The following is a 14,206-nucleotide window of genomic DNA, read 5'->3' on the forward strand; positions in this document are numbered from 1 at the left end:
TCAAACTTCGAATCTGAAAGCAAACTCGGGATATTCATTTAGAAATGTAACTGCCTGTACAGAAAAGGCACTTGCATGATTTATTAAATGTCAATTTCGTTTCCGTTTACCAATGCAACATTTTAATGTTCGGGCTTCCGCCATTATGGATTGGTCACTTCGCTTTCGACATGCTGTCGGCTTGTTTAAATCGCGTATTTTAGTCGCTGTTTATCATTATATATAATAAAATAATATTTATGAAAACGTTGCGAGATTTTTTTATATTGATTAGAAAAATTGGTCCGGCTAGTCAAAGTTGTCCTCTACAATCGTATGTTTACATGAAAAGGCGTGTGAAAACAACGACGAATAATTACTCTAGGTGTTGTCTGCTTCAGTTGAGCTTTATTTCAACAATTGACGTTATGCTTTTAAAAAAAAAAATCAGTAAGCAAAGCAATAACAAATACCTCAGCTAGGTATACATGAGTGCACTTTTCGCATTTTTGTTTCTTGAATGGTAACACCACGGACCGATAAGTCTGTGGGAATACAGATTGCAGTGAAGATTCCTTGTGGCTATCCTGGTGATTTATGGCGATTACCTCCCTTGAGAATTTACGTTTCCGTGTCATCGTCCTTGACCTTCCTTTCCTACTCCAACTACAAGAATGGGTATGACTGAAGTTTTGATTGCCTCAAATTATCCATTATAATCCGCCCCCCCGAACGCATAATTAGTTCGTGTGTCCCTGATATTTTAAAGTCCGATGATTAATCATTATAGTACAGGGTATAGTTTTTCATATTTCTACATTTTACTTCATAATTCGCAATGATATATGACGAAACGTGTGGTTCAAACTCATGCACCATGGCGGATTCAGAGTTTCACAAACATTCGCAAATACAGAGGGAAAGGGTGCTCACCACAAGCAACCACCCTTCTTCTGTTCTTTTTTTATGCACACTAATAATAATGTGCTTATTGCCATTATTCATTCGGAATGTTTATTGGTGATCGGTGTATGACACTGTAAGTTTTGACTACTAATAGCAAGTCAACACCATTTTTGAGTAAAAGGGTTGGATTTTTAAAACTATTTCTTTCAAGGTTTGTTGATACACCAGCATTACAACAAACTTCACTCTTCCAAATTCTGTTGATTCGTTCTTGTACTTCAAAGCAGTAAAGTCACCTGCCGTCCACTCCACGAAATGGCTACATTTATATTTTTGTAAAAAAAACCCGTTACACTTCCTTATCTCATATGTGAAACTTTATTTTACAAATATTTTTGAACCACAAATGTATATACGGTCTTTTACATTAGTACATTGCTTTGCAGAAGGGAAATATGTTAGTTTGTAATAAAGTCTTCTTTGCACACCAGAAACCTGTTTGTCCATTTCAAAGCCAAATCATACCTACAAGAAGACGGAAACCGTTAATTAAACACCATGATTGATGTACTATGTCAAAATGTAATGAAGACAAATACTCATATTGTACTGTAGCTGAAAAAAAATATTTAAAAAATAGCATAAGGTATTTGAATCTTGAATAATCCATGGGTGTGGTTGGACTCCGACGCAACATTAAAACACATTTCACCTCAATAAGGGTTGGAATCTCAGTATATTGTGCTAAAATCTCATAAAAGTTGTGTATAACTAGATCTAATGACACATCGGAACAAGTGTCAGTGTTTGGTTTTTGCAAAACACAGATTACAGTCATTAATTACAAAAACAGAACGAGATGTCCCCATGATTCACAAAAGACATCATTAAGATTCAATGTGGAAGCTTGTCCACTATTCGTGTAGTGTTTTAACAGGTCCATGAATGACTGGTGAATGATTCACAAAAGTATTTTCTCTTTGCTTTATGGATGCTTTAATACATCTTAGATCATCTCACTACATCAGGGATTAATCTAGGAGTAGGATTCCGAACTAAGTGCCCCTGGCAGGTGTATTAGGACAGAATGTTGGTATTGTTAAAATGTTTTACTTATCCTGCATTACTCCTTAATGCATTCACTGCTTTCCTTAAAACATAAAGACCTTGATGACAGTCACCTTCCTCACATCACTGCCTGTCACGCTACAGCAAGGACATGTCTCAGCGGAGCTCTTCAAATTGGATAATTTTAGACCTTCAGCTTCGACTGAGTGGGTGATGCGTTTGCTTCATATTAATTTCTCAAAGTTGTGTAGTTTTATGTGGGCTATTTAGGCGTAAAAAGACTTCTTTTTTTTCCTGCCACATGCTCGTCGTTTCCCCATTTTAAAAATTTGTGTTACAATTGTTTGCCTGCAAGGGTAGTCAAATTGTTAACAATTCTCAGCTATGTATGTATAACATATTCATGTGCTGTTTAAATACTAGTAGCTTTTGTTACATAGTTTGCGTGTATCAATATTTGTATACACTTTCACGTTTGTTTAACGCTGCACTCGGCAATATTCCAGCTTTTTGACCATTTGTTGACAGCAGTCTGTAAATAATCGAGTCTGGACAAGACAATCCAGTGATTGACATCATGAACATCAATCCACACGATTGGGATTGATGACATGCATCAACCATGTCAGCGAGCCTGAGCACCCAATCCCGTTAGTCGCTCCTTTCGACAAGCACAATAGCCTTTACAGCAAGCATGGGTTGCTGAAGACCTATTCTACCGCGGATCTTCAAGGGTCCTTTCAACTCGTAAAAATATGTCCCAATAGCATATTGTTTAATAAATAATAATAAATAATCTTCCAAGGATCCTCATCCACCTTGTTTGGCATGCACGCAGATTTGCTCTCCAAACTTAAGTTGTAATTTTTAATGCACCTCTCTCTCCAGCGAGTTTTGCAAATTATAGACAGGTCATTTTCAAACATATTTTGCAGCAGTTCCGTCGAGTGGTGAGGAAGATGTCACTCGCTAGAGGTTAGCGACACACATTCTTCTGCCATTACTACGCAGCCGTCATCTTCGATGGGTAATATGGCTTCCGTCATTGTGACTGCAGACGCTCAGCAGTCTATGGCACACCTGTATCCTGCGCCTACACATATGTACCAGATGCCTGCATCAGCTACGACTATGGCACAAGTGTTAGCGCCTACACTGGTGCCTAACGTTTACCAAACGCCTAATGTGCTTTCTGGTTAGTATGCATCGCTGGGCAGCGCTAGTATGCCAGCGTGTACATGGACATCAGCGCATGACTCATTATCACCAGGCGGGTCATCGAAGCCTTCTGATAGAGGAGGCACTTTGCACCAGAGCAGAGGCCAATCACCGTCTGGGCGAGTGAGTCAACATTGCTCTGACTCATCGGATTTATCAAATGGCGAGGATGGGGATTCCTCTGTTAAATGGAATACGCATCTCGGCTTAGCGAAAGTAACCGATTGGGTAGCAGACTGTCTCGTGTCAGTGGTGCCTTCCCCTTGTAACTGGGTGGATAAAAAGGGACACCATGTGGTAACATCCTACATTGATTCCGGTGGATCCCTTGTTGACGGACATGATTAGGTCATTGGATGAGGACTTCTCCAAGCTCACACTTGCTCAGTCATTTAAGCCACCCAAGTTTAGGATGGATGACTTTCCTATCCATGTGTTTGTGGTAGCAGAGTTTGGATGAGGACATATAAAGGATGACTGGCTTGTCAAGGCCAACCACGCTTAAGGTATAAGATACCAGGTTTGCGTTCATAGAAACGAAAATCAGCTGTGTACTGAAACCTTTGTCAGCACTCGTGTTCAATTCCTGAAGCCTTACATCAGGCGTCGGGTTCCACTCAAGCCCATCACTCTACCAGTCCATCTAAGGCTTTACCTCAATTGGTGGACGGTTGAGTCGTATGTCTTAGGAGGAGGAGTCTCTTTATCCGGGTTATCCCCGAAACTACACCTGTTTGTAGACGCCTCCCTTCAGGGGTGGGGTGCTCATCGAAAATTGGCACATAAACAATCATAAACAATGAATGAGTTGGAAGCATTAATTCTGACCCACTCTCATTGGCAGTATCAGCTACAGTCCGCCAAATTCGCAGTATCCACAGACAAAAGCACTGGTGTAGTGCCTGCGCAATCAGGGAACAACGCACTCCCACTCCCTTCAACAGACATTTAGATTCTTCCATCTAGTGGATTGTCTGGAACTACAATTCATAGTTCAGCAAATCCCGATGTCTGAACATACTGGCCGATGCATTATCACGCCCAGATGGGTGGGTCCCACCATGTGGAAACTTCACACAGAAGCATTTCAACTACTGCTTCAGAAGTTTGGGCAACCAAACATCAACCTGTTTGCTACGTGCGTAAAACCACCAACTTAAGACGTATGTCTCCCCGTTGGTGGATGCATTCTGAATCCCATGGGAAGGGCTAAAAGTGTACGCTTTTACACCACCTGTTGTTCTTCCCAAGGTGATACAAAAGATCAAAGAGACAAGGACTTTGGTCGAGCCCTGGTGGTTCGTCGAGCTCAGAAGTCTAGCAGAAGATGATCCTCTACCCCTCCCACAGTGGTCCAACCTACTCATCCACCCTCACAGCAAAAAGGCATTAAGTGCGAAGGGCTATACGGCACTGCAGCTAAAGCTATCGTTTTAGCTCATCGCCCCTCTACCAGAAGATTATACGATGACAAGTGGGGAACCACGACCCCACGACAGTGTCTCAACAATTCCTAGGCGAATACCTCCTACATTTGTATACCTAGAAACACTTAAAAGGTAGCAATATTACTATGCATTTGGAAGCACTTATGGAAGCATTTCACTCAGTGTTGGCCCTTCCGGAAAATCGCAGAATGACCAAGGTCCCGCAACTACAGGTCCTCCTACGCTCATTTAGGATTTAGGATCAGAAGGCCAAGTTCGTCCCCCTGCTTGGGACTTAAACATGGTACTTCGAGGTTTGTGAGGACCCCCCTTCGAGCCCTTCTATGCATGCTCAATTTATGACCTCACCAAAAAACAATTTTTCTCTTGGCATTAGCCAGGGCGGCACGGGTCAGCGAGCTACCTGCAATTGACATCACCCGGGTCAGTTTTGAGCATGGTACGCAAGGAGCGGTATATATCTGGTTTTGCTGGGATTTGAAAGCAAAAAATCAATTACCAGGCCAACCCGATTGTTTCCTTCACCATCCCACCTATTAGTCAGTTGGCCAGACGTGAAAAACAAGATTTTCTTTCCCACATTTTCCTGTATACCTTAAACCTTTTCTATCTTGAATTTCAAGATGGTCGCCATTTTGACCTGTTTTCAAAATCAAGATCTAAAATAGTTCTTTGACATGGTCATGTAATATATCATATGAAAGCATTTTACATTGTCATTTCATTGATCCCCAACAATGAAAAAAATATATATTGAAAGCTAATTTCTTTAGCGACTTCAACCCATACCCAAATTTAGATTTCAATTTTAATGAAGGTCGTTTCACTCAAAATTTTAGATATACTGCACTTTTGTCTGGGCATTTCAATAGTTTATCATTTGAGTGAAGAAACAAACATGAGAATACTTGCAGTATTATGAAGTATCAAAAATAAAATGTGAAATAATGTTACCTCTAGTCACCGTCAGAGTCCGTCTCATCTGGAAAAGTAGGAAAGTTGTTTCTGTTTAGGCATGACACAGCACAGCTGCATCCAAGGGAACATCCCATGTTCTTGGCGCACCTACACCTGGATGAGGAGCATCTGCCGGTTGTGCATTTACAGATGATCAATTCTATACATTCGTTTCTGGGTCATTGGGATGGGTTCTATGACATCTTCTGGCGGTGGAAGTCTACAGACGATGTCATAGAACCCATCCCAATGACCCAGAAACGAATGTATAGAATTGATCATCTGTAAATGCACAACTGGCAGATGCTCCTCATCCAGGTGTAGGTGCGCCAAGAACAACATGGGATGTTCCCTTGGATGCAGTCGTGCTATGTCATGCCTAAACAGAAACAACTTTCCTACTTTTCCAGAAGAGATGGACTCTTACTGTGACTAGAGGTGGCATTATTTCACAGCCCATAACTGTGATGTAATTTTTAATACTTCATAATACTGCAAGTATTCTCATGTTTTTTCACTCAAATGATAAACTAGTGAAATGCTGAGACAAAAGTGCAGTATATCTACAATTTTGAGTGAAAAGATATCCATTTTATTAAAATACGACTTTGGAGGTTGGTTGGTGTTGCTAGAGAAATTAGCTTTCGATATATCATTTGTTCTATTGTTGGGGATAAGATTACCACAGAAGTCAGTGAATAAGGTACATCATTGAAAAGACAATGTAAAATGCTTTCATATGATATGTTACATGACCATGTTGAAGAACTATATTAGATCTTGATTTTGAAAACAGGTCAAAATGGTGGCCATCTTAAAATTCAAGATGGCCACCGTAGATGTTCACAGAAAAACTTGAAACATCATTTTTCATTTTGAGTTTACTGTTTGGTGTTTTTAAGCATTGTTGCAATTATCCCACTCATCCACTACATCAACATAATCTACCACCATATCTCAATAAGCAATTTTTGTCAAAATTGGATTTTGGGGGGTGGTGTAACATTGTATACAAAATCTCAGCCTCTATTTAATATATTTTCATTTTGTTTTCTGAATAGGACAGTACATTTATTCAGGCAGATTTTAATACCCAGTTATAGTGGTTTTATTGTCACAATTCAATGGAATTAGTGTTTTACCTACTCACATGATTTGAAAATGAAGTAAAAAACAAACATTATTTTTATCAATGTTTCCACTGAGAATTAGAATAACAGTTACATGAAACAAAAGGTTTGCCAAATTCAGATAACCGGACACATTACCTGTAATCAAAGACATAATTTGGATAGTTTTTATGACTTATTAAAAATGTTACCGCCAATTTTGTCAAATTATGCATTTTTCATTCAATTTATGCAATTTCGACCCCCTGAAAATTCACGCACACACTTACAAGCTTGCTACACAATGAATTGTGTACAGATACCTCCTTTACGCATTAGAAATGGTTTAAGGTAGACAGGAAATTGTGGGAACGAAAATCTAAACTAAGCCTATTTTCCGCTGGTGGCCAACTGACTATATATCAAAGATTATGCGAGTCAAAGATAAGTGTGAACTTCTCTCGTGCTGGGTGCGAGCACTTCCAAGTTTTCATCCGCAGTTGCAAAACAAGGCATGGCTCAAGGAAACGGTTATTTATTCCCGTATCTCCTATGTCCATGACCGAAGTTAGTCGCATCACCATCTCTATGGTTATGTGCAGTCATCCTTCAGGCTTATGAGATCACCAAACTTGATCTGCCGAGAGCGAATAAACCTCACGAGATCGTGTCGTTAGCCCCGACCATGGCGTTACATGGTAACTACTCTATTAAAACGATCAGGCTTATGAGATCACCATACTTGATCCGCCGAGAGCAAATAAACCTGAGGAGATCGTGTCGTTAGCCCCGACCATGGTGTTTACATGGTAACTGCTCTATTAAAACGATCATGGAAGGATGTATTTGGAGGTCCGGCGCAATTTTCGCTAGTCATTGTCTTCGCGTTGTGACTCTCGAGCATGTCGAAGGCATGCAAAGTTAGTAGCCTAGCAGGTAACCAACCTTCGACGCAAATAATGAACTGGCTCTATACAGAGCCAGTCTACTTCCTGTGAAAGTCCCCGAGATTCAGCCAGTGGAAGAAAATTAAACAAGTTTTTTTACCAGGCTTTGGCTCGATGACATAGTAGGTAAAGAATTGGCTGTTTAGTTGGTATTTCTTTGTTACTAATTATGTATAGGGATCTACCCTTTAATTACTACATTCCTTCTGTAAGAAGATTGAATGACCCTACCGTCATGGCGTTTTTTCTGAGCTTTTTCCACCTCACTGATTATTGACAAATGTGTCGTTGTTTTGGGGTGTGAATTATTGAGGCTTTGGGCTCTATGAAGGTTTCCTGCCTCCAAACAGTGCAGATGCATTGAGGAGTAATGCAGGATAAGTAAAGATTTTAATAAAATCTAAATATTTTTTACATTATACAGAGCTCCTGATAAGCTGCGTAGCTGCATAAAATACGCATCAGACATGCAGAAATACGCAGTAAAATAAAATCCAAACATATCAAATACGCAACGAACATTACAGATACGCTACAAAAATAAAACTTGTGCATATCATCAAAATATTGTGAAGTAACCCTGTGTATTTGATTAGCAAATCAGCAACTTATTTTGAAATTATAACCGGGCATTCCGTCAACCTTGCCAAACACCACGATGACAGTTACATCATGATCATTTGCAATCACACTTTCTTGTGGAAGTATCGTGGTATTTTTGAGTCCTATAAAGCTCTCGAAACCACACGACACCTGTTTGCAGGGACTTGATGAATAGTGTTTTTAAATATTTAACTTAAATACCCACGTGTAAAAACTAGTGGGTAACAGGAATTTGAATACCCAGATACAATTACTGATACCCAATGATTTTAAAATGCATGGGTAAAATACCCACAACACCAAAAGCTTATCTGGAGCTCTGCATTATACTTATCCTGCATTACTACGTTTAAGGACCCACCTCTCGCAGACTTGCCACCCCACTTTGGCTTCAGAAACCTCAATAGTATGTCTTGTAAACTCTGGTGACAGGCAGTGATGTGAGGAAGGTGTCATCAAGGTCACATGACAGCAACGATGGTCCGTATAAAAGCAAGGGAGTGGAATGTGAAACAACTTTATTTCTTCACCCAAGACCATCGCCGTGCGCTGTCATTTTGTTGTTGTAAGGTAAACAGTGAATGCATTGCAATGGAGTAATGCAGGATAAGTATACAAATGTAAAATTATTAAGAGTTTACCAATTTGATTTAAACGTGGCATGAGTAATTGGGATTTTCAAGAAGAAAATGTAATTAATGTTCCATAAAAGAACATAAGTACCATAACGTTCAGGGAATGTTTTCAGCCCTTGCTCTATGCTACATATTCTTCTGTGTACTGTCAGGGATTTCGTCTGGGATTAATTTCAAACGTGCGACTTTGTGATTTTTTTCAAAGTGTTCAATTCAGAGGTGTTTTTTTTTAACCAACAATGTAAACAAAGCATTAATAGTCTGTGAAATACATGTCACTTCTATTAAGCCATGATACGAGTTACAACTACATACCGTATCCGTCCGAAGATAAGCCGAATTTTGAGGACCAGAAAAAAGATTCTGTAGAAAGGGGTCGGCTTATCCACGGGATACTTTCATGATAATATCTTTCAGATCGTGATCTGTCAGAAACATCGCCCGAATGACGGTCCGATAGATTACAACTTCCCGAAAGTTTGGAAGTTGCCACGACTAGAGCCATTATTGTTATCAATTATCAATAAAGTTATTATTATACACCAATGTTGTCATTATTAAAAAAATGTTATGCATGTTACTACTTCCGATAATAAGTTTTCAATTGAATGTTCAAAGTTTATCTTTCCTCATAAACTCCACAATCTTTTCATGTAACAATATATGGAATCACCAATAGCTATTACGTACGTTTTGCAAAGTTCATAAATTGATAGTGAACAAGTATCTACCTTTATTGAAAGAGGCAAATAAATAACTGTAACGGCGAGTTATTCCATTCGCCATTTGCAAAAACATGTGATCAGCTGTTTCCTGTGACGTCACAAACGGTGACCACTGTGATTGCTTCCTGTTGTTTAAAAAGCAACACAGTACACAAGGAAATGATTGGTAATAACGGGCTGATTGGTATTATGTTGTTTACACAACAACTTTCAAGTTGTGGGTGCTTAGCGATCGTGTTGGGAGTAGGGACTTAATTCCTTTGTTTTCGAGAGATTAGTTGAATAAACTGTGAGTAAGTGATGTTCATTCAATGTGTTCATAGTTTATTTAATTCAACTGGATTAACATACAATAGTGGTATAAAGGGGGTTATAAAAGTTGGTATATTTTTACTGACTGGCATTCTCATCATGAGTTTGAAACGAAAACGCCATGCTTACGATGCTGCGTTAAAACTGCAAGTTTTCGCTCTAGCTGATATTTTTTCTCACGGGTTCATAATTCTATATACATGTACACCGATTCACAAGTGGCGCTTCGTTGTTGATGGCAACATATAACGATCATTATGAGATTAAAAAAAGACAAGAGAAACAGCTTCCCACATTATGATAGTGGATGACTGGTTTGTTAAATCTTTATTAGAAATAATAATGACTTTTTCAATATAATTACAACGTTTTTCATCTTATATTATTGAATATCTGAGAGTACCGGCACATGTCTTGCAGTCCAACTTCAGTGTTTTTTGCCTTTCACTTCCTGGTTTGGCGCTTATCGACGGGTCATATCATTTTCTTTCATATTTCAATGGTCGAGTTAATACCTTGGCTTATCTACGGGGTAGGCTTATCTGCGGTCATATACTAGGAACTAGGAATTATTGAAGTTTTACCAACATTTGCTGCCAGATTGGGGCTGAATATCGGCCTGTACTCTTTGTGCTACTCTTCACAGATCACAGACTGACTGTTTGGGGAAGGTTATCAATATTTTTTTAATACATTTTAATTAGTTCTATAATATTTGGAAAATGAGGCTGATACCTTATATTACTGTCATTTCATCCTTAACATTTATAATTGTTACTTTTTGTTGACAGGTATCTCACGGGATAAGTGGCATAAAAGGAGGAAGACTGGTGGTCGCATGAACCAGATGCGAAAGAAAAGAAAATTTGAACTCGGAAGACCATCTGCCTCAACCAAGGTATGGCAAATACAAGTTGCACGCCCCTTGTTTTTATTATCCCCCGGCATATAACGCCATGAACGTTGACGTGAGGAAGAACGTAAGTAACGCACACCTGTCAATGCACCTGCCACATGCACGAGGGCGTCCTACCACCGTGATGAATTCCGGCCAATACCATGACACTTCCGCCGCCAAATGGGACAACCTGCTGCACACAGTTGGGGGCGTAACAGTCACCCCGACGTCTGTATACCCGTGCGCGCCCATCAGCACGTGTGAGTAGGAAATGGAACTCGTCAGTAAACAGTACATTTCTCCACCTTGCACGTGACCATCTAACCCTCTGTTGGCACCAAAGCAGACGGTCCGCCAGATGACATGGGGTCAATACATGACGTCGAACAGGTCTTCGTGTAAAAAGTCCAGCCTCCCTCAGTCTGTTGCGTACCGTTTGATCTGATATTCTGCATACCCCAGGGATCTGTGTGGTTGTAGACGTGGCTGTGGTAGTGCGGTCTCGGAGGTGTCGCAGCCGGATGTATCGATCTTGTGCTTGGGTTGTCAGCCTTGGTCTTCCTGACCTTGGTCTGTCGTCAACTCTGTTGGTGTTGTTGTATCGGGTCCACAGTGCGGAGATTGTCTGTCTGGATACGCCAAAGTGCCTGGCCACTTCTTGCTGAGTTGCTCCAGCTTGTAATCTCCCAATGGCGTTGTTCCATTGAGCTGCATTCAGTCTTGGCATTCTGTCATTGCCTCCACTGCTGTTATAAGGACTGTATCAACAGCCGTTGATGTGGGTTTTTATACCCATTCAGCAGGGGGGGGCCTGCATGCCTAAATGCAGGATCCTGTGCGGCACGTTTTTACAGGCGGTTGCGTTTGGATGAAGCTGTAAAATTGATCCCCAAACGCAACGTTTATGTGCTTTGCATGTGTTTTCGCGAATTATAGACACATCAACTTTCTGTTTGACTTATTATCCCCCGCCGCGCGAAAGTGCGAAGCGGGGGATATAGTATTCACGACCGTCCGTCCGTACGTCCGTACGTCCCACCTGTTTGTTGCCGCGATATCTCAAGAACTAAACACTGGATTGTCTTCATATTTGGAACTATGGTGTATATACAGACTCCGCAGACACCAGTCGGTTTTGGTGACCTTGACCCCATTTTCAAGGTCACAGCAGGCATATCTGCTTTTGGAGTTGGAAAACGGTGTTGCCGCGATATCTCAAGAACTAAACACTGATTGTCTTCATATTTGGAACTATGGTGTATATACAGACTCCGCAGACACCAGTCGGTTTTGGTGACCTTGATCCCATTTTCAAGGTCACAGCAGACAAATCTGCTTTTAGAGTTGGAAAACGGTGTTGCCGCGATATCTCAAGAACTAAACACTGGATTGTCTTCATATTTGGAACTATGGTGTATATACAGACTCCGCAGACACCAGTCGGTTTTGGTGACCTTGATCCCATTTTAAAGGTCACAGCAGGCAAATCTGCTTTTAGAGTTGGAAAACGGTGTTGCCGCGATATCTCAAGAACTAAACACTGGATTGTCTTCATATTTGGAACTATGGTGTATATACAGACACCGCAGACACCAGTCGGTTTTGGTGACCTTGACCCCATTGTCAAGGTCACAGCAGGCAAATCTGCTTTTGGAGTTGGAAAACGGTGTTGCCGCGATATCTCAAGAACTAATCGCTGGATTGTCTTCATATTTGGAACTATAGTGTATATACAGACACCGCATACACCTGTCAGATTTGGTGACCTTGACCCCATTTTCAAGGTCACAGCAGGCAAATCTGTTTTTGGAGTTGGAAAACGGTGTTGCCACAATATCTCAAGAACTAATCGCTGGATTGTCTTCATATTTGGTAGTATGGTGTACAGGCGGGGGATATTTCGTCACTCTGTGACAAATACTTGTTTGGTTCTCATTTAATGTATTTTTTTTTAGATATTTGGCAAAAAGTGGTTTTACATCTATGTCACGTTTCTTTTTTTGAAGAGTATATATTTCCTAGTGATCAATCCCAATTAGCACCCCTTCCGATTGATCAATGTACACAAGACTTATCGATTCGTGTATAATACGCACTCGTGTGTTATATGCACCTTTAATTGTGGGCAATAAAATTCTGGAAAATATAGCTGTCGTGTATGATACGCACATACTTTTCTTTTGTATCATTTCAGGCTGTAAGCATAAAATACGAATTTTACTATTTTTCAACTCATTTTTCAATTTTGTTCTCACCAAAATTATATTCTAATAAGAGCCAACTATTTCCAATTTCGAGAGCCCTCGTCTATCAATGTTGGTTGAATGTTTCCTTGGAGAAAGCTAACCTACTCTCAAAGATTTCCCTACCTACGGCGTCTGGTAGATATCATCTGCACCACAGTTGTTGATGACAACCCAATGACCAATTCAGTATTCAACAGAATCGACATATGCTTCCGTGTACCCAACTGAGTCATCGTTCACAACACCAGACCAGTCGTCATTCTTATCATGGGGATCAACTTGCCCCTACACCGGCAATGTCACAGTTCCTACTCAGAACTTGGAAACACCACCGGTTTGTCAACCACAGGGTTCACAGGGGATTGGCCGTGTGTGGAGCTTGAACTAGTCCACTCAGCATACGGGGTCACAGTTTACTGCGCAGGACGACTTACAGGTCACGTGTCAACTACGACTGTAAACATCTTCGACCGTAATCAGCTCAGCTTACCTTATGGGATCTGTGCAGTGTATTTGTACAGCAGTGATTTTGACACAAAAAGCTGTATACAGGTCAATGACTTTGACCCAAGAAATGTAATAAGTCAGTGGCAAAAGTCAACAAGTCACTTAAACAAAGATTCCGGATGCAGTAAAATTTCGAAGTTAAATCAGTACTTTTAAAAAATCCCCATGTTGAAATATATATATTTTTTAAATAGCCTTGTACTTACTTACCTATTGTTGAAAAATACATTGCAAACATGACATTATTTCAACACATATCCAGGGTTATGGGTTTTCGGACACTGAAGAAACAGTCATAGTTTTCTCGCTGATCACATGAACAACTGTAAGTGTAAAACTTCTCATTCACTTATTCATAAAGGACAACTTTATCTTAGAATCAAGCCATCATCTGAGTATTTATAATTTCTGTGTGACACCTACCGTTATGGTGCAAGTATTCGTGATTGAAAACGTATGATGTCCGAAAACCTATGATCCGACGATAATAGTATTGTGTCATGAATAATAATAAAGGCATAATTGATGCTGAAAGTTCTGATCGAAAACAGGACAATCCGCGACGGTTCTCCGGAAACACGATATTTTCGGAGTATTTTTTTTTAATCTTTGATTATATTTTTACGAGGAAGATGACTCTTTTCGAGG

At 40.2% G+C, this 14,206-nt stretch overlaps 1 protein-coding gene across 1 annotated transcript in view; it reads left to right on the plus strand.

Moving 5' to 3' along the window:
- The first annotated feature begins 526 nt into the window (after positions 1-526).
- Positions 527-14,206, plus strand: part of LOC124115354 (40S ribosomal protein S8-like) — a 57,693-nt gene continuing 44,013 nt past the window's right edge. The window contains exons 1-2 of the mRNA XM_046476302.2: positions 527-657; positions 10,699-10,805. Of these exons, the coding sequence (XP_046332258.1) occupies positions 654-657; positions 10,699-10,805 (111 nt within the window). The 5' untranslated portion in view covers positions 527-653. The remainder of the gene's footprint in view (positions 658-10,698; positions 10,806-14,206) is intronic.

Source organism: Haliotis rufescens, unplaced genomic scaffold (assembly GCF_023055435.1).
Source record: "Haliotis rufescens isolate VD_foot unplaced genomic scaffold, xgHalRufe1.0.p SCAF_1, whole genome shotgun sequence".
NCBI classification, from domain to species: Eukaryota; Metazoa; Mollusca; class Gastropoda; order Lepetellida; family Haliotidae; genus Haliotis; species Haliotis rufescens.